Source organism: Schistocerca piceifrons, chromosome 10, assembly GCF_021461385.2.
Source record: "Schistocerca piceifrons isolate TAMUIC-IGC-003096 chromosome 10, iqSchPice1.1, whole genome shotgun sequence".
Classification (NCBI taxonomy): Eukaryota; Metazoa; Arthropoda; class Insecta; order Orthoptera; family Acrididae; genus Schistocerca; species Schistocerca piceifrons.
The window spans coordinates 111,164,277-111,189,588 of NC_060147.1; the positions used below are offsets into that span (position 1 = coordinate 111,164,277).

Below are 25,312 nucleotides of genomic sequence, written 5' to 3' on the forward strand. Positions count from 1 at the left end.
GTCTGGACTAGGTAAGCAGTGTGAATGGGGTGTTCAAGATCAGATGGATGTGTCACGGGAGGCATGGCATTAGTGAACCTTCGAGAATTTACATGTCCAAGAAGCTTGTGCACAGTATCGGAATGATATGCATGCAAATTAAAGTCTAGAATAATGTAACCCAGCAGATTGTCTGCAGTGTTCCTTGTTCGGCACCATAGGTATCATTGTCAGAACAGGTGACATGGGACTGAGAGTGATCATTTTTCTGCTTGACAGGATCAGTTTCTGAGTATTTCACTGCGAAGCACTGAACACACCTGTGTGAAAGTCAGTCTTTTCATTGGAATTTTGGTAACTGACAGTTGCAAGATGACTCCATCGTCGACATAATATCTGAACTGGAAACATAGAAGTGTTCAGATGGGGCATATGTGGTCGTCATGGGCCACCAATGTAAATTTTACCCCAGAATGGGATAAAAGTAACTTGTAGTGATGACACATTTAGGTGTAACTTGCACTTTATTTGTAACTGACACAGGACGAATTCACGTCGAGGTTCATGGCTAGAATAAAGCACACTGAATCATAGCTCCTTAGATATTCCACACCAGGTTGCTATCGCTAATCAGAGAGTTTTCTCTCTATGACGGCCATTGTCAGTGGTGGTGTTCCAACAAACTTAACATGTTACATTGTTGTTTAGATCAAATGCAATTAATTTTGGTGCATTACAATATTTGATATTTTTTGTTACATTGTATGTCATTTGAGTACTAATTTCATTGAGAAATCAAGTTTCATCCAATGAAATGGTTTTAATTTCGCCAAAATTCAATTTTAGACATTCACTTTGAATAATATTTACGTAATTGAATTGATGTGAGTAATATTGGCTTTCAGCACTTACCCAAATGAGGCCACTAATGTACCACGCAATTAAATTCATAAACAATCTGGGTTTACTTATAAAGAAGCAAACAAATATTGTCAATTTTTATATAACATTAACAGTTAAGTATCTAAGTGTTTGAAAACAACCACAAGTTGCACTTTGTATTTTTTATTTACTAGTTTCGCTCTCCAAATGAACAAGATCATCTTCAGTATATCCAATGTAAAATGCAAATTGAGATAATATGGAAAACTTAAACTGACATTATGTGCAGTAAGTATTCTATTTCCAATATGGTGACTTATGTTTATAGTTGGCTCACAGTACTAAAGATCGCATTTAAAGTTGGCTGATAGCTCTAGAGGTTAAACTATCTGTTCTCTAATACTTAGATTTAATATAATTTAAAGTACATTAATAAATTTTGACACTGACAGCGCCAAAGATTAAATTGACTGGACAACAGTAGTTGTAACGTCTCTAAAGATAATTTACAACTGCAGAAAACAAAATTTACATTTTAATCACCTCTCTTATGAGTGTGTATGTAGACACCTCATATCCATACATATCTGCTTATCTTTTAAAAAAACGAGTTCATCTGTAAAAATTAAAATATCTTTCAAAATATGTTATAAAAAATATATATATTTAAAAATGTCTTTAACAAAAATGCTTTCTAAACAAACGTTTTTAGAAATATCTCTATTAGGATAACATGGCCTTTATTATATTTTGGTTGCTTATCTGCAACACTTCATCAGATAACTGGAAGACCCACATAAGATAATTCGTTCTGTTCATTTATTGACTTTTGTGGGTTTTTCTTCTTTTCTACTACATTTTAAACGTAGTTTAAATGGAAGTTCTAGTACAGGCAGTTTAATGTTTAGACCTATCAGGCAACTGTAAACGCAATCTTTAATGCTGTCAGTCAACTTTTAAAAATAAGTCATGATGCTGGAAATAGAATATGTACTTTACATAACGTCAGTGCAAGCTTTCAGTATTGTCGCAATTTGTATCCGTTACAGTATATACTCTGATGATGCTCTTGTTGATTTGAAGAGTGCAACCGGTAAATAAAAAATAGAAGGTCGCTTTGCGGCTGTTTTCAAAAAGTTATTTTTAACAGTGACTCCCTCTACTCCTTCTGCAGACAATGGTTGCTCCAGTTAAAGTTACGTATCTCATACTTAGCTATTTTTAACCAGTGTTACTAAATTATTGCCTCTTATTATTGTTATTAGTAAATTCAGTATACATGAAAAAACAATTTCAAAGAACATGCGTACTAAACAGCCTGAAAAGACACGCTTTAAAATGGGAAAAGAAATATGCACACTAATAAAGGTATCGACCAATTGACCTGTTTCCAGCTGGAGCAGTTACAATATTATTCTACCATCCCAAATTTCTGTTGTTACACAGGTGCATCCTTCCATTACTGTCAGTCTGTGCTGACAGCTTGGAACGTTTGGAACTTTCAGAGTACAACATACACGAGGAAGAATCAGTGGAAGCATTCACTGCCCTGGGAACCTTGAAGAACTTGCAGGAGCTCAAGATGTTAATCTTCTATCCAGCACCACCTGGTGCAGCTCCTCTGGCATTCGAGTAAGCGATGTGGTGAACCCACACAGTTTTTTACGAATGTATACACTAATAGGAATAGGATCTATTGTAATTCCTCAAGCTTCCAGCAAATCCAGGTGGTCTGAATGCCACACACTTTCAGCTGCTTCTGAATGTGAGTGTGTGTGTGTGTGTGAGAGAGAGAGAGAGAGAGAGAGAGAGAGAGAGAGAGAGAGAAGGGGAGAATGAGAGAGAGAGATTGAGAGAATGAAGAGAGAATGAATGTGTAAGTAAGGATGAGTGTGTGACAGGGTGTGTATGTAAGAGAAAGAGAGAGGGAGAGGGACAGAGTGGGGAGGCCTGAGGGAGCAAGGGAGGGAGAGGGATTGTGAGTGTGTGTGTGTGTGTGTGTGTGTGTGTGTGTGTGTGTTTTGCCATTGAATTACAACACTGGGGATAAAAGAATGCTGCCCCAGACAGAAAATAAATTGGAAGTTAATCGTCTTCCTGAAGAATAAGCGTATGAATGAAATATAAGAATTGATGTGAGAATTTATATAAGAATGAAGCAGAATATGAGAATTTAAAACGAGTGTAACCCCTCAACATACCATAGCACATGTATTACGTAATAATACGCTTACTGTGAAATCTAGTTGTAATTTTACAATTAATGTAACATCCTTATATCTCCGAATTTGATAAGGATCGTTCGTGAGGTGTCCTTCTGCAGTCATGGGTACATAAATGAAAACAGTTATTTGAAACAAAATAAAAGCAATCATTGGATTTCGAACATGGGACGCAGAAGTACGAAGTCGTGATGCTTACCATTTTGCCACCATTTCATCCGAGAGTATGGCGCAGTAAAATACATATAACGTACCTAGAAAAAACATAGGACGCTTGGCCATTGTTTTTTCAGAAACAGTGGAGTATCTAAGGATCGGCAGAGACACACGTTTGTTTAATTTGACTCCTCTTTCACTGAGCGATGATGGCACTTGCTGTGTCCTCCCCATAAGCAAATAAAGGCAAAATGTCCCGTTTTCATTATGTCCAGATGCTTCAAATAAGGGCATTAAAAACATTACTGAACAGTTGTAACAAGCTTCTTCAAAGACAAGGGAAAATGTAACAGGTTCTTGATTTCTATGAACATATGACTGATCTGAAGAAGCCATTTCAAATAAACTAAAATCTATCTTAATTGAATCAACTGTGGGTTCCTGGTGAAACACTGTAAATTAACTATGCAAACACTGTCTTTTGCCTTGTTTAACAATGTTATTATTAATGTTACTGCATAACCTAGGTTTCAGGCTATAAGCCTATTTTCAAGTACATTACTGATTCCCAAAGATGATAATGCACAGATGAACATAATGTCGAGGCAAAGATAATCATCTCAACGTATCGATCGATAGCTTAAAGTAAAATTACGTCAATGAGCGTTATTAATACATTGCTGAATTGTGTAATAATGTATTTAATTTGTTAAAAAATGGTCATCGACATAGCTTTACATTAAGCTATGGATCGATATGTTAAGATGTTTAGATGTTATCTTTGCCCTGCCATCATGTTTATCTGTGCATTATCATCTTTGGGAATCAGTAATGTGGTTGAAAATGGCTTGATAACCCGGAAACTAGGTTGTGCAGTAACATTAACAATAAAATTCTGAAACAAGACAAAAACAGTGTTTGTTTAGCTAAAATCTATCTTACTGGAAAATGGGTTAACACAAAACATTCCAGATTTTTATTCAGCCGACAATGCTTCAGTTAATTTCGATAAGTATGATTCTGTCTTTGCTAGATTAAAAGAAGAAAACGGAAAATTAATCGAAATGCATCGTTGTATAAAATTATACCATTGTGCTAATTATGGATTCAAGTTTCTAAAACATCATGTAAAAGGTCTAGATCTTAAAAAACGTTCAGAATTTTCTTCGTCATCAATAAATTTTGAAGAACTAAGAACATTTAGCGAGATTGCTCAACATGACTACACTGAAATATTGTTACACAATTTCGTGCTGGGGTTGTCTTTGGAGTCAGCTGCAGGGCCTCTTGTAAGATGTGACGAGTTTTAAAGCTGTATTACATATCACAGCGCAAATAAAAAACACGGCCCCTAATTTCGATCAAGACGTAATAAACGATTATTCACTAACACTAACAACATTCTCTGTAATTTTTGAAAGAAACTTTACCTGTATTTTCTAAAGCAATTATACTTTTCGAAAAAGAGGACTCACTTTCCACAGATGTTCACGAGAAATCTCAATTTTGTACACCCTTGTTCAGTTAAATTTAATAAACTTATTACGATAATTAAGAACATAACAAACAAAGTTATAATTTCATTGCTAACTAGCGATGTAGCGGTATTAACTCTGTGATACCATTAACTCTCTAACAATATGTAAACGTTATTTCTTACTGTCCCTTTTCCTTATTTCTTTTTTTTAATATTAAGTCAATAATGAAGTTAATACCTTTGCATTTCCTTAAATGAAATCTAATTAAATCCTTTTTCACTAATTACTGATTTTAAATTGTAGTAACATCTCTATAATACATTGATTCTTCGATTCTAGTTCTTTGACTTGGAATAACGGACTTATCTCCGCAAGACTGACTTTTGACTACTTTGCATCAATCTAGTTCTTTATTATTTACGCCACTTGTATATCTTTCAGGGCGGATTCAATCCTTTCTACTGTCCAAACTCAGAAATTAGGTTTGGCTTTTTTTTGTTGGAATCAGATTAGTATCTCACATACAACTTTCATGTGAACGAGTGACATTCAAAATCTAAGTGCCACACAAATCAGAATAGAACAGACAAAACAAAAACACCAACAAAAATCCTACGTGAAACCACTACTCTTGTACTAAGTTTAATATAGCAATCAAGGCTCATCCACTTAAGGTGTTGGCAATTGCGTTCCCTCTAACAGTCCCTAAATTAAATTTGCCACTTGTCACCCTACCCAACATAGGAACTGAGTATCGTCGAATAATATTAATTGGTTCTGCTAAGGTACTAAGTCTATCTTTAAAGATTAGGTTCACACAATTTATGGGCAACAATAACTGTGACCTCTTTTAAATATGTTGTGTAGATCGTATCTGCCCACTCGTCTAATTTAGGGTACCTTGGAAGCTGTTTTTTCGGATCGCTACACAATTCAAGCGAATTATATTACTGGCGTTAATTACAGTAAGTTAAAATGACAACAATTAACTTTGCGTATTCACAAAGGTGTGTCGCAAGGAAATGACGACATACAAATAATCAATGTCCTCTGGTACATACAATTTCAATGCAACCAAACCAATACAGTTCATAAATCACAGCTGTAGCGTTTGTATTGACAGCTCGTATTCCACTCCGGCCTCGGGTAGGCGGAGAGGCGCTTATACACTACCGGCATTAAAATTGCTACACCATGAGGATGACGTGCTACAAACGTGAAATTTAACCGACAGGAAGAAGATGCTGTGATATGTAAATGATTAGGTTTTCACAGCATTCACACAAGGTTGGCGCCGTTGGCGACACCTACAACGTACTGACATGAGGAAAGTTTCCAACCGAAACGCTGTTGTGATGTCTCATGTAAGGAGGAGAAATGCGTATCATCACGTTTCCGACTTTGATAAAGGTCGGATTGTACCCTATCGCGATTGCGGTTTATCGTATCGCGACATTGCTGCTCGCGTCGGTCGAGATCCAATGACTGTTAGCAGAATATGGAATCGGCTGTAACGGATCGTGCAGCCCCGTCTCGATCCCTGAGTCAACAGATGGGGACGTATGCAAGACAACAACCAATCAGCACGAACAGTTCGACGACGTTTGCAGGAGCATGGACTATCAGCTCGGAGACCGTGGCCTCGGTTACCCTTGACGCCGCATCACAGACAGGAGCGTCTGCGATGGTGTACTCGACGACGAACCTGTGTGCACGAATGTCAAAACCTCATTTTTTCGGATGAGTCCAGGTTCTGTTTACATCATCATGATGGTCGCATCCGTGTTTGGCGACATTGCGGTGAATGCACATTGTAAGCGTGTATTCGACATCGCCATACTGGCGTATCATCCGGCGTGATGGTATAGGGTGCCATTGGTTACACGTCTCGGTCACCTCTTGTTCGCATTGACGGCACTTTGAACAGTGGACGTTACATTTCAAATGTGTTACGACCCGTGGCTCTACCCTTCATTTGATCCCTGCGAAACCCTACATTTCAGCAGGATAATGCACGACCGCATGTTGCAGGTCCTGTAGGGCCTTTCTGGATACAGAAAATGTTCGACTGTTGCCCTGGCCACCACATTCTCCAGATCTCTCACCAACTGAAAATGTTTGATCAATGGTGGCCGAGTAACTGGCTCATCACAAGATGCCAGTCACTACTCTTGATGAACTGTGGTATCGTGTTGAAGCTGCATGGGCAGTTGTACCTGTACACGCCATCCAAGCTCTGTTTGACTCAATGCCCAGGCGTATCAAGGCCGTTATTACGGCCAGAGGTGGTTGTTCTGGGTACTGATTTCTCAGGATCTATGCACCCAAATTTCGTGAAAATGTAAGCATATCTCAGTTCTAGTATAAAATATTTGTCCAATGAATACTCGTTTATCATCTGCATTTTTTCTTGGTGTAGCAATTTTAATGACCAGTAGGGTATTCTCTTCGTGTAGAGGCCGCTCCTGTCTCGGTGTCGTCCTAGAGAGGGGTGCGTCAGCGTGCTATTGGCTGACGCCGTCTCACAACCCTTCTCTGCTCTTCTGTTCTTGATCGTCGTGCCAGCGCTTGTCGCTACGCCGACAGTGCAGTCAGTGAAAAAGGCCAATAAAAAGGTGTTAGCATGTGGACGTAATGTGCTGTTCCAGTCTCTTCTGTACCTAAGGTCCATCGCCGTTCCCTTTGGATCCCTACGTAATTCGGTGCCCTCCGATACACACGATCGAACAGCGGCGGAGTGGTACTCAAGCGTCAACTTTAGGTTACAATATCTCCGGATGTAATTAACATTTTACAATGCAACAAACGGCACTGATTACGTATTTGTTTATATGTTCAGATGTGCTAACAAAACTAACGGGGTTACATTTAAAAAAACGTACGTTTGTGTTAAAAAAACATATTTCCGTGCATTTTTTTATGGTTTGTATTAACCAATTACACTAGCCCCTCTCCTCACGTTCGGTCTGTGGAATCGATTCGTCAGTATTTGATGTGGTTTACGAAATATATCCAGCGGTAACGTTAGGTGACTCACCCTGTATATATAGCAGAAGTGCAATGTCATCGATAGGCACACAAACAAAAGGCACAGAGCTTGGCTAGCTTTCGGAATGTTCTTCCTTTTTCTAGCTGTAGTAAAAACATGCACACAAACACACACACACGCACACTCACATGCACACATCTGTCTCTCTACATTATGCTGAGTCGACTGCCAGCTCTTTACTGGCTCATGATGAGTGTACTGGGCGAGGTAGAGGTGTGGAGTGGGGCGGTGTGGGGTGAGGAATGGAGTGGGGCGGAAGGCAGAGCAGTGGCTGGGGGGGGGGGGGGGGAGCGACTAGTCGCTTGTGGGACGGTGGGGAGCCCTCTGTGGTCTAGCTAGGGGGGCAGGAAGAGGAGGGAGGTGACAGTTGGCCCTAGTCTATGAAATCGCTTACCCAGCCACTGATCACGTCCTACCTTTTTCATAGTTGTTGTTACAGATACAATGTCAAAGTGTAATATAGTGTTCACACAGAATTATGTGAATTCACAAAGACGAAAAGCGGCACTTAGAAATGAAACAGAAGAAGCGAAATATACTCAGAAGGCTTCGAAAATCATACCAATTTAGAATGATTATCTGAGTGAGTTATTGTAGCAATGAAAAACGAAATTGTCGACGACATCAACAAAAACATTCCAGAAATGATTCAGGGTCAAAGAAAATTTACATGTCAATCGATACCATGACTGATGAAAATGAAACTGTAAATTTTCCTACTAATTTTTTAAATTAGTTGAATGTTCTAGGAATGCTGTTACACTGGTTTAGATTGAAGGTCAGTTCACTAGTCTGGAAACTGAATTTGCCAGAACTGTGTATTGGTACAAGAGTCTGCAGCAAACAACTGTAGAATAACATCATCGAAACCAGTATAATGACTACCAAAGAAAAAGGGCAGGTGATACTTGTGCAGTCCTAAAGTATCGACTGGACATCGATCAGCGCAGTGCCGCAAAACGGCATCGAGAAGGCGCTGACGCGTGCGCCAGTAGGAAGAGAAGGCAGCGCCACACCTCTGAGAAGAAAGAGTTCAGCGCCCCCTGTCAATGCTGACTTAACAAGCCGCCCATCGCTGGTTGGCCCCAGTTCGGTTGCAGACTTTGAGACCATCAGTACTGACTACTAAGAAGACGATACATAGCCTGCGTTCCACAACTAGTAATTATGTATAAAACTAATTGCATGCAGGAGGCACTAGAACCACATGAAGCCACTTCATAACAAGAAGATAAGTTATGTTTCTTTCGTTTTTAGAAATATAGAATTCTATTAATCTGCAAGCGTATGTAGGCCTACAGATCATTTTGGATTCCTACCACCAGCCATTGCAACTTCCCTGAGTCCCACAGCAGCTGACAAAACAATATTTGCACTGTGGATACCATTAATATCATCTGAATTGCCCTTCAGTTTAATGCGACTGCAATTTCCAGTTAAGCTGGTTTACAGCATGACAACCAACAAATCACAGAGCCAAACATTCCGCAGTGTGTAGTGTGGTGTTAACCTAAAAGAACCATGCTTTTCAGAATGTGAATTGTATGTTTTGTGCTCAGGAGATGGATCACCTCAAAATTTGTCGAACTATAGTCCGAACAACAAAACTAAAAATAAAGCGCATAAGCAAGCGTTGTGAAATAATAAAAACAGACATATGTATTGTTGTTGTTGTTGTGGTCTTCAGTCCTGAGACTGGTTTGATGCAGCTCTCTATGCTACTCTATCCTGTGCAAGCTTTTTCATCTCCCAGTACCTACTGCAACCTACATCCTTCTGGATCTGCTTAGTGTATTCATCTCTTGGTCTCCCTCTACGATTTTTACCCTCCACGCTGCCCTCCAATACTAAATTGGTGATCCCTTCATGCCTCAGAACATGTCCTACCAACCGATCCCTTCTTCTGGTCAAGTTGTGCCACAAACTTCTCTTCTCCCCAATCCTATTCAATACGTCCTCATTATTTATGTGATCTACCCATCTAATCTTCAGCATTCTTCTGTAGCACCACATTTCGAAAGCTTCTATTCTCTTCTTGTCCAAACTATTTATCGTCCATGTTTCACTTCCATACATGGCTACACTCCATACAAACACTTTCAGAAATGGCTTCCTGAAACTTAAATCTATACTCGATGTTAACAAATTTCTCTTCTTCAGAAACGCTTTCCTTGCCATTGCCAGTCTACATTTTATATCCTCTCTACTTCGTCCATCATCAGTTATTTTTCTCCCCAAATAGCAAAACTCCTTTACTACTTTAAGTGTCTCATTTCCTAATCTAATTCCCTCAGCATCACCTGACTTAATTCGACTACATTCCATTATCCTAGTTTTGCTTTTGTTGATGTTCATCTTATATCCTCCCTTCAAGACACTGTCCATTCCATTCAACTGCTCTTCCAAGTCCTTTGCTGTCTTTGACAGAATTACAATGTCATCGGCGAACCTCAAAGTTTTTATTTCTTCTCCATGAATTTTAATACCTACTCCGAATTTTTCTTTTGTTTCCTTTACTGCTTGCTCAATATACATATATATATATATATATATATATATATATATATATATATATATATATATATATATAAAATAAAAAATAAATTTCTTATTAAAGTAAGTACCTTTTTGATTCTGGCGTGTATCATTTAAATAATAATATTATACTGAGTCCTTGATTACTTAATTTAGTGTACCCTACGTACATCGTGTGTTTAATGGAATATACGATTGTATATATCTGATAGGGAGAATAGTCCTCATGCTAACAATAGTGCGATATATTCCGACCTGGGCAATGCCACGTATTGTAGCTAGTCACCTAATGAAGGCAAAGCTGCTGTTCCAAACTGTATACCAGTTGAGTTCCTATCTGATTATGGTGATGCAACAGCTCTATACTTAGCAATCACATACAGCCACTCTTTGGTCGAAAGATCCGTACCTAAAGACTGTAAAGTTGTACAGGTCACGCTGTCTAAGGCGCTGCAGTCATGGACTGTGCGGCTGGTCCTGGCAGAGGTTCGAGTCCTCTCTCGGGCATGGGCGTGTGTGTTTGTCCTTAGGATAATTTAGGTTAAGTAGTGTGTAAGCTTAGCGACTGGTGACGTTAGCAGCTAAGTCCCATAAGATTTCACACACATTTGAACATTTGTACAGGTCACGTCAATATTCAAGAAAGGAAATAGGAGTAATCCGCTGAATTACAGATTTATATCACTACCGCCAATTTGCAGTAGGATTTTGGAACGTATACTGTGCCCAATCATTATGAATTACCTTGAAGAAAACCACTTATTGACAAATGGCCAACATGGATTCAGAAAAAAACCGTTTATGTGAAGCACAACTAGCTCTTTATTCTCATGAAGTATTTAGTGCCATCGACAGAGGATTTCAAATTGATTCCAAATTTTTAGATTTACAGACTCCTTTTTGTGCCGTTCCGCACATGCTACTTTACTCAAGCTGCAAGCCTATGGACTATGGTCTTCAGTTGTGCGGCTGGATTCATGATTTTTTGTCAGAAAGGTCACAATTTGTAGTAGCTGATGGAAAGTCATCGAGAAAAACATAAGCAATGTCAGGTGTTCCCAAGGATGTTTGATAGGCCCCCTGCCGTTCCTGCTCTATATTAACGATTTAATAGACGGTTTGAGCAAGCCTTATAGATTGTTTCCAAATGCTGCTGCCATTTACCGTCTTGTAAAGTCATCAGATGATCAAAACCAATTGCAAAATGATTTAGAAAGGATATCTGTATGGTGCGCAAAACTCCGCTAAATTGCGGTTACAAGATAAATCATACAAACCTAAAGGCTGTGAATTCAACTATTGGCTTAGGGATTACAATTACGAATAACTTAAACTCGAACAATAACATATAGATTGTATAATGTCGTGGGGATGGCAAACCAAAGACTGAAATTTATTGACAGAACACTTAGAAAATGCAGCAGGTCCACTAAAGAGACTGCCTACACCACGCTTGTCCGCCCCGTTCTCGAGTACTGCTGTGTGGTCTGGGAACAACATCTGATGGGACTGACGGAGGATATCGGAAACGTCCAAAGAAGGGCGGTTCGTTTTGAATTATCACGGAAAAGGGAGTCAGTACCGCGAACATGATACGTGAGCTGGAGTGGCAGCTGTGAAAAGGTAGGCGTTTATCATTACGAAATCTCTGTTGAAATTGAAAATAGTACATTTCTCCTCCAGGAGCGAAAATATTTCGTATGTGTCAAGTTGCATAGGGAGAAATGATCATCATAACGCAAAAGAGTGATCAGATCTCGCACGGAAAGATTTAAACGTTTGCATTTTCCTCGCGGCTGTTCGAGACTGGACCGGTAGAGAAGTAGCTTGAAGGTGGTTCGAGGAATCCTCTGCCAGGCACTTAATTGTAAAATCCGGAGTGGTCACGGAGATGTAGATGTAGAACAGGTGCCTTGTTGCTCTTAAGTAACCATAGTAAAGGTGGTGTTGTCTCGACAAATAGCAACACCAAGAAGGAGTTGTGCAGTATAAACGGAAGTTGGCAGATGCGTTTCTGCATCTGAAAGACGATGTCTGTGATAATTTTGGCGCCAGTCGTGTGAGAGTGGCGCCAGTAGCGCCACTACTGAGATGCAAATCACGTTTCTTTTAAATAGACGTCGTAACGGTGGTGAACGTTAGTTACCTTTGAAACTGGATGTGATGAGTTAATGTTAGTCAAGAAGGTCTTTAAGGCGAAAGGACGCCATTATCAACACACCAGTGAGTTTGAACGATATCGTGTAATAGGGCTTCGGGACTCTGGATGTTCCTTCTGCGATACTGAAGAAAGGCTTTGTAGGGATGTAGCCACTGTATACGGTTACTGGCAGCAGTGGTCCAGTTTTCAAGAAGAGTCGTCGAGCAGACGCGCAAAACTATAGGCCTATATCTCTGACGTCGATCTGTTGTAGAATTTTAGAACACGTTTTTTGGTCGTGTATCATGTCATTTCCGGAAACCCAGAATCTACTCTGTAGGAATCAACATGGATTCCGGAAACAGCGATCGTGTGAGACCCAACTCGCTTTATTTGGTCATGAGACCCAGAAGATATTAGATACAGGCTCCCGGGTAGATGCCATTTTACTTGATTTCCGGAAGGCGTTTAGTACAGTTCCGCACTGTCGCCTGATAAACAAAGTAAGAGCCTAAGGAATATCAGACCAGCTGTGTGGCTGGATTGAAGAGTTACTAGCAAACAGAACACAGCATGTTGTTCTCAATGGAGAGACGTCTACAGACGTTAAAGTAACCTCTGGCGTGCCACAGGGGAGTGTTATGGGACCATTGCTTTTCACAATATATATAAATGACCTAGTAGATAGTGTCGGAAGTTTCATGCGGCTTTTCGCGGATGATGCTGTAATATACAGTTGTAGCATTAGAAAATTGCAGCGAAATGCAGGAAGATCTGCAGCAGATAGGTACTTGGTGGCAACTGACCTTTAACATAGACAAATGTAATGTATTGCGAATACATGGAAATAAGGATCCTTTATTGCATGATTATATTGTAGCGGAACAAATACTGGTAGCAGTTGTAAAATATCTGGGAGTATGCGTACGGAACGATTTGAAGTGGAATGATCATATAAAGCTAATTGTTGGTAAGGCGTGTGCCAGGTGGAGATTCATTGGGAGAGTCCTTAGAAAATGTAGTCCATCAACAAAGGAGGTGGCTTACAAAACACTCGTTCGACATATACTTGAGTATTGCTCATCAGTGTGGGATCCGTACCAGGTCGGATTGACAGAGGAGACAGACAAGATCCAAAGAAGAGCGGCACGTTTCATCACAGGGATACTTGGTAAGCGTGATAGCGTTACGGATATGTTTAGGAATCTCAAGTGGCAGACTCTGCAAGAGAGGCGCTCTGCATCGCGGTGTAGCTTGCTCGCCAGGTTTCGAGAGGGTGCGTTTCTGGATGAGGTATCGAATATATTGTGTCCCCCTACTTATACCTCCCGAGGAGATCATGAATGTAAAATTAGAGAGATTAGAGCGCGCACGGAGGCTTTCCGGCAGTCGTTCTTCCTGCGAACCATACGCGACTGGAACAGGAAAGGGAGGTAATGACAGTGGCAAGTAAAGTGCCCTCCGACACACACCGTTGGGTAGCTTGTGGAGTATAAATGTAGATGTAGATGTAGATGTAGAATGTACGGTCACAAGAAGGACCGGGCTCCCGATAGCCGCGTGGCTCTGTCTCTCGGGGAAGACCATCGTGTTTGGCGTACGGCTTTGGCGCAGCGTACTGCATCTGCAGCAGCAATTTGAGCAGCAGTTGGCACTACAATGACACAACGAAATGTTGCAAACTGGTTACTTCAAGGATATCTCCGAGTCAGACGCCCTGGAGCGTGCACTCCACTGACACTAAACCACCGCAATTTGCGACTTCAGTTGTGTCAAGCAAGAGCTCATTGGAGCGCAGTGTGGAGGTCTGTTCTGTTTTCTGATGAAGGCTGGTTCTGTCTCGGTGCCAGTGATGGCCGTATGTTTATTATAAGGAGGCCAGTGGGGAGTCTGCAACAATCTGTCTGAATGCTAGACACACTGGACTTACACCTGGAGTCATGGCGTAGAATGTGATTCCGCATGACACGTGGAGCAATCTCGCCGTTATCCCACGCACCCAGACTGCAAATTTCTATTATCAGTCTGGTGATCCGACCTGTTGTGCTGCCATTCATGAACAGTATTACGGGAGTGATTCCAACAGGATAACGCTCGCCGACACACCGCTGTCATAATCAAATTCAAAATGGTTGAAATGGTTCTGAGCACTATGGGACTTAACATCTGTGGTCATCAGTCCACTAGAACTAGAACTACTTAAACCTAACTAAGCTAAAGACATCACACACATCCATTCCCGAGGCAGGTTTCGAACCTGCGACCGTAGAGGTCGCGCGGTTCCAGACTGAAGCGCCTAGAACCGCTCGGTCACGCCGACCGGTGCTGTCATAATCCTACATGTTCTATAAAGTGTCGATACGTCGCTTTGGCCTACTCGATCACCAGATCTGTAGCCAATCGAACACATGAGGGACAACTCCACATTCATCTAATTCTATATTAGCTCGTAATGGGTCATTTACGGACTGTGACTGTCGCCAAGTTCTGAATGCTATTGTGGGTGGCAGTGCCAGCTTGCCAATGTCCACAGGGCTGAGATTATTCTCCAGCCTGAAGGTAATGGGCTGGGTTCCACTAATCTGGCTAACGTGTGATGGTCTGGCATGACAGGGTGGTCTTCAACAGCATTTTGCGTACTCAATGGCTGGTGATTCCTAGTACCCTTTGGAAAACAAACGTCTGAAAGTGTCATCAGGCAGCAGCACTTTACAGATGTACTCCGAAAATTAGCAGGAATGGCACAGTTGCAGTGAATACTTTCTGCTCTGGAGACCAACTGGCCGAAATGTCAGCACATGAAAATAATGTCGTGGAGTCATGGGCAAGCTCGTGAAATTGTAAACTGGGGGTCAGTGAAGTGGGTTTTTGTATATTCATTTTCTTGTGCATTGGAAATGTCATGATCTGTTGCCAGTTTTCTAGGTAGATGTCCATTGTGATCCACAACCAGGATTAACTGCACACGTACTGATCAATCAAGTGCGACTGGCACAAAACTCCAGCCGTAAAATCGATATCTGGGACCTATACAACACGATGCATGTACATCTACATCTACAGCTACGTGATTACTCTGCTATTCGCAATTAAGTGCCTGGCAGAGGGATCAACGAATCACCTTCAAGCTGTCTCTCTACCGTTCCACTCTTGAACGGCGCGCGGGAAAAATGAGCACCTAAATTTTTCTGTCCGAGCCCTTATTTCTCTCATTTTATCGTGATGATCATTCCTACCTATGTAGGTGGGTACCAACAGAATGTTTTCACAGTCGGAGGAGAAATCTGGTGATTGAAATTTCATGGGAAGATCCCGTCGCGACGGAAAAGGCCTTTGTTTTAATAATTGCCATTCAAATTCACGTATCAAGTCTGTGGCACTATCTCCCTTATTTCGCGATAATACAAAACGAACCGCCCTTCTTTGAACTTTTTCAGTATCATCCGTCAGTCCCACCTGATACGAATCCCACACCGCACAGAAGTACTCCAGAATAAGACGGACAAGTGTAGTGTAAGCAGTCTCTTTAGTAGACCTGTTGCACCTTCTAAGTGTTCTGCCAATGAATCGCAGTCTTTGCTTTGCTCTACCCACAATATTATCTATGTGATCGATCCAATTTAGTTTATTTGTAATTGTAATCCCCAAGTATTCAGTTGAATTTACAGCCTTCAGATTTGTGTGACTTCTCGTCTAATCGAAATTTAGCGGATTTCTTTTAGTTCAAATGGTTCAAATGGCTCTCAGCACTATAGGACTTAACATCTGTGGTCATCAGTCCCCTAGAACTTAGAACTACTTAAACCTAACTAACCTAAGGACATCACACACATCCATGCCCGAGGCAGGATTCGAACCTGCGACCGTAGCGGTCACGCGGTTCCAAACTGTAGCGCCTAGAACCGCACGGCCACACCGGCCGGCTATCTTTTAGTACTCATGTGAATGACTTCATACTTTTCTTTATTCAGTGTCAACTGCCACCTTTCGCTCCACACAGATATCTTATCTCATTTTGCAAGTCGTTTTCATCATCTGATGGCTTTACAAGACGGTAAATGACAGCATCATCTGCAAACAATCTAAGACGGCTACTCGGATTGTCTCCAAGTCGTTAATGTAGATCAGGAACAATAGAGGGCCTATAACACTTCATTGGGGAACGCCGGATATTACTTCTGTTTTACTCGATGACTTTCCGTCTATTACTACAAACTGTGACCTTTCTGGCAGGAAATCACGAGTCCAGTCTCACAACTGAGGTGATATTCCATATGCACACAGTTTGGGCAGAAGACGCTTATGAGGAACGGTGTCGAAAACCTTCTGAAACTCTAAAAAATATGGAGTCAATTTGATATCCCCTGTCGATAGCACTCATTACTTCATGAGTATAAAGAGCTAGTTGTGTTCCGCAAGAGCGATATTTTCTGAATCCGTGTTGCCTATGTGTCAGAAATCGTTTTCTTCCAGGTACTTCATAGTGTTCGAATACAGTATGTGTTCCAAAACCCTACTGCAAATCGTCGTTAGTGATATGGGCCTGTAATTCAGCGGATTACTTCTATTTCCCTTTTTGGGTATTGGTGTGACTTGAACAACGTTCCAGTCTTTAGATACGGAACTTTCTGTGAGCGAGCGGTTGTATATAATTGCTAAATATGGAGCTATTGTATCTGCATACTCTGAAAGGAACCTGACTGGTATAGCATCCGGACCGGAAGCCTTGCCTTTATTACATACGTGATTTAAGCTGCTTTGCTACACCGAGAGTATCTACTTCTATGTTTCTCATCTTCGCAGTTGTTCTTGATAGGAATTCGGTAATAATTACTTCGTCTTCTTTGGTGAAGGAGTATAAAAAACCGTGTTTAATAACTCTGCTTTGGTGACACTGACATCAGTGACTTCACCGTAGTTATCGCTCAGTGAAAGTATTGATTGCGTCTTGCCACTGGTGTGCTTTATGTATGACCAGAATCTCTTTGGGTTTTCTGCCAGATTCCTAGACATCTCGCATTGAAGCACCCGCTATATTTCGAACGTCTGCAAAACTTTGCCAATTTCGGGATTTTGCGTTCTTTTAAATTTGGCATGCTTTTTTCGTTGTTTCTGCAACAGTGAACTGACCAGTTTTGTGTACCATGGGGGATCAGTACCATCACTTATTAATTTATTTAATTTATCTCTCAATTCCCTTCGATACTATCTCTCTGAAATCATTCCACATCTTTTCTACGCTTTCGTGATCAGATCGGAAGGAGTGGAGACTGTCTCTTAAAAAGGCGTTAAGAGCATTTTTAACAGCTTTCTTAAATAGATGTACTTTGAGTTTCTTTTTGATGGTTGTGGGTGATACGGTATTCAGCCTAGCAGCAACTGCCTTGTGGTCGCTAATCCCTGTATTCGTCATGATACTCCCTATTTGACCAGGATTATTTGTTGCTAAGAGGTCAAGTATGCTTTCCCAACAAGTTACGCCTCGAGTAGGCTCATGAACTAATTGTTCAAAATAATTTTCTGAGAAAGCATTCAGTACAATTTCGAATGACGTTTTGTGCCTGTCGCTGGGTTTAAACGTATAATTTTTGCAGCGTATCAGAGGTAGATTGAAGTGACCACCGAGTATAATTGTATGAGTGGGGTACCTATTTGAAATGAGACTCAAGTTTTCTTTTAACTGTTCAGCAACTATATCTTCTGAGTCGGGGGGGGGGGGGGGGATCGATAAAACGATCCAATTAATAGTTTAGTCCGATTATCAGGTATATCATCTACCTATGCTCTTTCGCAGGAACTATCTACTTCAATTTCACTACAAGCCAAACTACTTCAGACAGCAATAAATACTCCACCACCAACTGCATTTAATCTATCCTTTCTGAACACTGTTAGGTCACTTGAAAAAATTTCGGCTGAACTTATTTCCGGCTTTAGCCAACTTTCTGTACCTATAACTATTTGAGCTTCAGTGCTTTCTATTAGGGCTTGGAGCTCTGGTTCTTTCCCAACACAGTTACGACAATTTACAACTACAATACCGATCGTTTGTACAACAAACTTAATGTGTTTTACCTGCCCCCATTTAGACCGACGCCATTTCTGTGGTTTCCTGAGACCCTCTAACCTAAAAAAACCGCCCAGTCCCCATTCCACACAGCCCCCACTTCATGCGTAGCCGCTTCCTGGGTACTTTTGGATGCTTACATTCAACATTCTGCCGGTTACACAGGTTATTAATGTACCAGCATTTCACATTTGCAATGCCTTGTCTTTCGCTTATATTAACGTGTGAAGTTGCAATGTTAATGTTAAATATGTTACGTAAAGAAATGTATTCCCAAAATTTTAGTATTTTACGTTAATTATTTTTTGGTGCTGTGATTTCAGTAGATCAATAGCGACAGCTCCGCTCGTAACTTCTGCATTAGCAATAAAGCTGCCACTTACTTTTGTGTTTAAGGACTGGAGGCCTGCCAAAACTGAGAGTGCTGGATCTGCGAAATGGGTTCGGGCTGGACGATGAGACAGTAATTGCCATTTGCCGCGGGTGCCCCGCTTTGCGGGAACTTAATGTCGGAAACGCCGAGCTGCTGTCTGACGCTGCCTTCTCTGAGATCTATCGCCTGCAACATCTTGAAATGTAAGCAGTTTTGTCGACTTCTTACCTTAGTGCAGTAGCAGTAATTAATGGATTAATAATTGAAAAAGAATGATGGGTGAAGCAGCAAGCTCCAAAGAGCCGGTTAATAGTGGTGACTGAACTTGTTTTCAAAAATGGTTAAGTAACGATCTTTAATGAAAACTAGGGGATCCATGCGAAACCTTCACACCTGTACAAACTGAGGTGACATGGGATACCTCGTAATACCGTCTCGAACCTCCTTTTGCCCGGAGAAGTGCAGTAACTTGATGTGGCATGTACTCAACAAGTCGTTGGAAGTCCACAGCAGAAATATTGAGCCAAGCTGCCTCTTCAGCGGTCCATAACCGCGAAAGTGTTGCGGGAGCAGGGTTTCGTGCACGAACTGACCTCTCCATTATGTCCCACAAACGTTCGATGCGACTCATGTCGGGCGATTTGGGTAGCCATAACTTTCGCTCGAACTGTCAAGAATTTTCTTCAAATCAGTCACTAACAACTGTCGGCCAGTGACATGCACTTTGCCATGGGAACTTGAAGTCCGTTAATGGCTGCGAATGGTCTCCAAGTAGCCGAACATAATCATTTCCAGTCCATGGTCGACTCAGTTGGATCACACGACCCTATGCTTTACATGTTAACACAGCCCACACCATTATGGAGCCACCACCAGCTCACACAGTGTCTCAATAGCTTGGGTCCATGGCTGCATGGGGTGTGCGCCATACTCGAACTGTACTGTCAGCTCTTATCAAATGAAATCGGGACTCACCCGACCAGGCCATAGTTTTCCAGTCGTCTAGGGTCCAAACTGCATGGCCACGAGCCCAGGAGAGGCGCTGCAGGTGATGTGCTGTTAGCAAAGCCAATCGCGTCGGTCGTCTGCTGCCATATCCCACGCTACTGGCCATTAAAATTGCTACACCAAGAAAAAATGCAGATGATAAACGGGTATTCATTGGACAAATATATTATACTAGAACTGACATATGATTACATTTTCACGAAATTTGGGTGCATAGATCCTGAGAAATCACTACCCAGAACAATCACCTCTGGCCGTAATAATGGCCTTGATACGCCTGGGCATTGGGTCAAACAGAGCTTGGATGCCGTGTACAGGTACGGCTGCCCATGCAGCTTCAACACGATACCACAGTTCATCAACAGTAGTGACTGGCATCTTGTGATGAGCCAGTTACTCGGCCACTATTGATCAGACATTTTCAATTGGTGAGAGATCTGGAGAATGTGGTGGCCAGGGCAGCAGTCGAACATTTTCTGTATCCAGAAAGGCCCGTACAGGACCTGCAACATGCGGTCGTGCATTATCCTGCTGAAATGTGGGGTTTCGCAGGGATCAAATGAAGGATAGAGCCACGGGTCGTAACACATCTGAAATGTAACGTCCACTGTTCGAAGTGCCGTCAATGCGAATAAGAGGTGACCGAGACAACCAATGGCACCCCATACCATCACGCCGGGTGATACGCCAGTATGGCGATGACGAATACACGCTTCCAATGTGCGTTCACTGCGATGTCGCCAAACACGGATGCGACCATCATGATGCTGTAAAAAGAACCTAGATTCAACCGAAAAAATGACAGTTTGCCATTCGTGCAGCCAGGTTCGTCGTTGAGTACACCATCGCAAGCTCTCCTGTCTGTGGTACAGCGTCAAGGGTAACCGCAGCTATGGTCTCCGAGCTGATAATCCATGCTATTGCAAACATCGTCGATCTGTTTTGTGCAGATGGTTGTTGTCTTGCAAACGTCCCCATCTGTTGACTCAGGGATCGAGACGTGGCTGTAGGATCCGTTACAGCCATGCGGATAAGATGCCTGTCATCTCGACTGCTAGTGATACGAGGCCGTTGGGATCCAGCACGGCGTTTCGTATTACCCTCCTGAACCCACCGATTCCATATTCTGCTAACAGTCATTGGATCTCGACCAACGCGAGCAGCAATGTCGCGATACGATAAACTGCAATCGCGATAGGCTACAATCCGACCTTTATCAAAGTCGGAAACGTGATGGTACGCATTTCTCCTTCTTACACGAGGCATCACAACAACGTTTCACCAGGCAACGCCGGTCAATTGTTGTTTGTGTATGAGAAATCGATTGGAAAGTTTCCTCATGCCAGCACGTTGTAGGTGTCGCCACCGGCGCCAACCTTGTGTGAATGCTCTGAAAAGCTAATCATTTGCATATCACAGCATCTTCTTCCTGTCGGTTAATTTTCGCGTCTGTAGCACGTCATCTTCGTGGTGTAGCAATTTTAATGGCCAGTAGTGTATTAACGCCAGACTTTGCCTCATAGACCCAACGGATACGTTCGTCGTATGTCCCACATTGATTTCTGCGGTTATTTCACGCAGTGTTGCGTATCTGTTATCACTTACGACTCTACGCAACCGCGGTTCCTCTCTGTAGTTAAGTGAAGGCCGCCGGCCACTGGGTTGTCCGTGCGGAGAGGTAATGCCTGAAATTTGGTATTCTCGGCACACTCTCGGTACTTGAATTCCCTAACGATTTCCATTCCATAGGTCTAACTCCAACTAAAAATCCACACTCCAAGTCTGGTAATTCCCGTCGTGCAGACATCATCACGTTGGAAGCCTTTTCACATGACTCACCTATAAACAAATGGGAGCGGCGCCAATGCACTGCTTTTTTATATGAGGATCACTCCAAATGAAATGCACGCTATTTTTCTTAAAATCCGTCTTTTATTCTACATGTTTGAAAGTTTTTACAGTGTGTAAACACATCCTTTAGGAACAATATTTTCTTTTCTCCACATAATTTCCATCACTCTCAACTGCCTTACGCCATCTTGGAACCAGCGCCTGTATACCCGTACGGTAAAATTCTGGACCAACCTGTTCGAGCCACTGTTTGGCAGCGTGCACAAGGGAGTCATCATCTTCAAACCTTGTTCCACGAAAAGAGTCTTTCAGTTTCCCAAAGAGATGACATTCACATGGAGCCAGGTCAGGACTGTAAGAGGGGTGTTTCAGTGTTGTCCATCCGTGTTTTGTGATCGCTTCCATGCTTTTTTGACTGACATGTGGCCGTGCATTGTCGTGCAACAGCAAAACATCCTGCTTTTGCCGATGTGGTCGAACACGACTCAGTCGATCTTGAAGTTTCTTCAGTGTCGTCACATACGCATCAGAATTTATGGTGGTTCCACTTGGCATGATGTCACAAGCAAGAATCCTTCAGAATCGAAAAACACCGTAGCCATAACTTTTCCAGCAGAAGGTGTGGTTTTGAATTTTTTTTCTTGGGTGGATTTGCATAATGCCACTCCATTGATTGCCTCTTCGTCTCTGGTGACAAACGGTGGAGCCATGTTTCATCATCTGTCACAATTCTTTCAAGAAATTCATCTCCAAGATTCTCGTACTGTTCCAAAAATTCGCTGCATACCGTTTTTCTTGTTTCTTTGTGAGCCACTGTCAACATCGTGGGAACCCACCAGGCACAAACCTTTTTTAACGCCAGCACTTTCAGTATTCTGCAAAACACTTACTTCCCCTATCCCAAAGTAACGTGACAATTCGCTCACTGTGATGCATCTGTCAGCAGTCACCAATTCGTTAACTCTCTGCACATTGCCCTGAGTGTGTGCAGTACGAGGCCTGCCGCTGCGAGGACAATCCTCAATATTGCCGTGCCCGCTTTCATCAATTAAGCTGCTTGCCCACTGACTAACTGTACTGCGATAGACAGCAGCATCTCCATACATCTTTTTCAACCTCTTGTGGATGTTTCCCACTGTCTCGTTTCCACAGCACAGGAATTCTATGACAGCACATTGCTTCTGACGAATGTCAAGTGTAGCAGCCATCTTGAAGACATGCTATGACAGCGCCACTCACGGGAACAGGTTGAACTAAGTTTGAAAACAAGCGGGAAGGATGCATATCGCTATCCCATGACTTTGTTTCACCTCAGTGCAGTTTTAAACAATGAAAGTACTTGGAATAAGTGTAGTCGTTGGGAATGGAGAGGAAACGTCTCTAAAAGTGAACCAAACGTCATGAAATAATAACCATGAATTTATTATACATCCCTGTATATACATTTTTACGCCTCTAAAAATGTGCTTTGCATTCGGAATGTTTATCCTTGCTTGTACGATGGGCAAAGATCACAGACTGCCAGTAGGGCCACATAACTTAAAACAAAGATTTTCAGTTGTAGTAAGCGCATTAGGCTATAGTAGTAGCATTAGGTTAATCAGAACGCAACGCGACAATGACAAACATGTTTCTCGTTTTCGAAAGCACATTCGTTTATAAGAATCAACTTTTACGAGAGACAGAGATAATGCACTTCTGGAGTGGTCACGCTTGTATCTAAGACAATGCTGTATGTAAACTGTCAACTTAATAAGTGTTTTAAAACAAATAAAATTGCATTTGTAATAAAGTAATATGGAAAGGGCATCTCTTATTCCTTTTTTAAATAGTAAGCTTCGTAAAATACAGTTATGAAGCTGGGCATCCATGATACCCTCTTGCGTATGATAGTTAAACGTCTTTGTACGTTAAAATTTTCCACAAATCGTAAGTTTTAGCGCAAAATCGGTATGTAATGTCACAAGCCAGCATTAATCTGTCACACTATGTGGTATATACACTGAAGCGCCAAAGAAACTAGTATAGGCATGTGTGTTCAAATACAGAGATATGTAAACAGACAGAGTACGGCGAGGCGGTCGGCAACGCTATTATAAGACAAGTGTCTGGCACAGTTGCTAGATTGGTTACTGCTGCTACAATGGCAGGTTATCGAGACTTAAGTGAGTTTGAACGTGGTGTTATAGTCGGCGCAGGAGCGATGGAACACAGTATTTCCGAGGCAGCGATGAACTGGGGATTTTCCCGTACGACCATTTCACGAGTGTACCGTGAATATCAGGAATCCAGTAAAACAAATCTTCGACGTCGCTGCGGCCGGAAAAAGATTCTGCAAGAACGGGACCAACGACGACTGAAGAAAACCGTTCAACGAGGCATAAGTGCAACGCTTCCGCAAACTACTGCAGATTTCAGTGCTGGGGCATCAACAAGAGTCAGCGTGCGAACCATTTGACGAAACAACATTTATATGGGCTTTCGGAGCCGAAGATCCACTCGTGTACCCTTGACGACTGCACGACACAAAGCTATACACCTGGCGTGCCCATCAACACCGACATTGGACTGTTGATGACTGGAAACATGTTGCCTGGTCGGACGGGTCTCGTTTCAATTTGAATCGAGCGGATGGACGTGTACAGGTATGGAGACAGCCTCACGAATCCATGGATCCAGCATGCCATCAGGGGACTGTTCAAGTTGGTGGAAGGAGTGTAATGATTTGGGGTGTGTGCATTTGGAGTGATATGGACCCCTGACACGTCTAGATACGACTCTGATAAGTGACGCGGACATAAGCATCTTGTCTGATCACCTGCATCCATTCATGTCCACTATGCATTGCGACGGACTTGGGCAATTCCATCAGGACAATGCGACACCCCACACGTCGAGAATTGCTACAGAGTGGCTCCAGGATCACTATGTTTGAGTTTAAACACTTCCGCCGGCCGCTGTGGCCGAGCGGTTCTAGGCGCTTCACTCCGGAATCGCGCTGCTGCTACGGTCGCAGGTTCGAATACTGCTTCGGGCATGGATGTGTGTGATGTCCTTAGGTTAGTTAGGTTTAAGTAGTTCTAAGTCTAGGGGACTGATGACCTCAGCTGTTAAGTCCCATAGTGCTTAGAGCCATTTTTTTAAACACTTCCGCTGGCCACCAAACTCTCCAGACGTGAATATTATTAAGCATATCTGGGATGCCTTGCAACGTACTGTTCAGAAGAGATCTCCACCCCTCGTACTCTTACGGATTTATGGGCAGCCCAGCAGGATTCATGGTGTCAGTTCCCTCCAGCTACTACTTCAGACATTAGTCGAGTCCATAGCACGTCGTGTTGTGGCACTTCCGCCTGCTCGTGGGGTCCCTACACGATATTAGGCACGTGTACCAGTTTCTTTGGCTCTGCAGTGTATTATAGGCTGTGAAACCAAAGTATGAACAAGATGTTCCCCACGCAGCTCATCCACTACATACATACTTTGTGACTTGCATCTACGACAGTAAAATTGTGACGTATAGGTCACACATGCTTACATATCAAATAAAAATACCTTGTCCGAGTTGTAGG

At 42.2% G+C, this 25,312-nt stretch overlaps 1 protein-coding gene across 1 annotated transcript in view; it reads left to right on the forward strand.

Moving 5' to 3' along the window:
* LOC124718981 (F-box/LRR-repeat protein 7-like) overlaps positions 1-25,312 on the forward strand; it is a 126,285-nt gene that overhangs the window by 82,108 nt on the left and 18,865 nt on the right. Inside the window, exons 5-6 of the mRNA XM_047244653.1 lie at positions 2,308-2,493; positions 18,905-19,084. Of these exons, the coding sequence (XP_047100609.1) occupies positions 2,308-2,493; positions 18,905-19,084 (366 nt within the window). The remainder of the gene's footprint in view (positions 1-2,307; positions 2,494-18,904; positions 19,085-25,312) is intronic.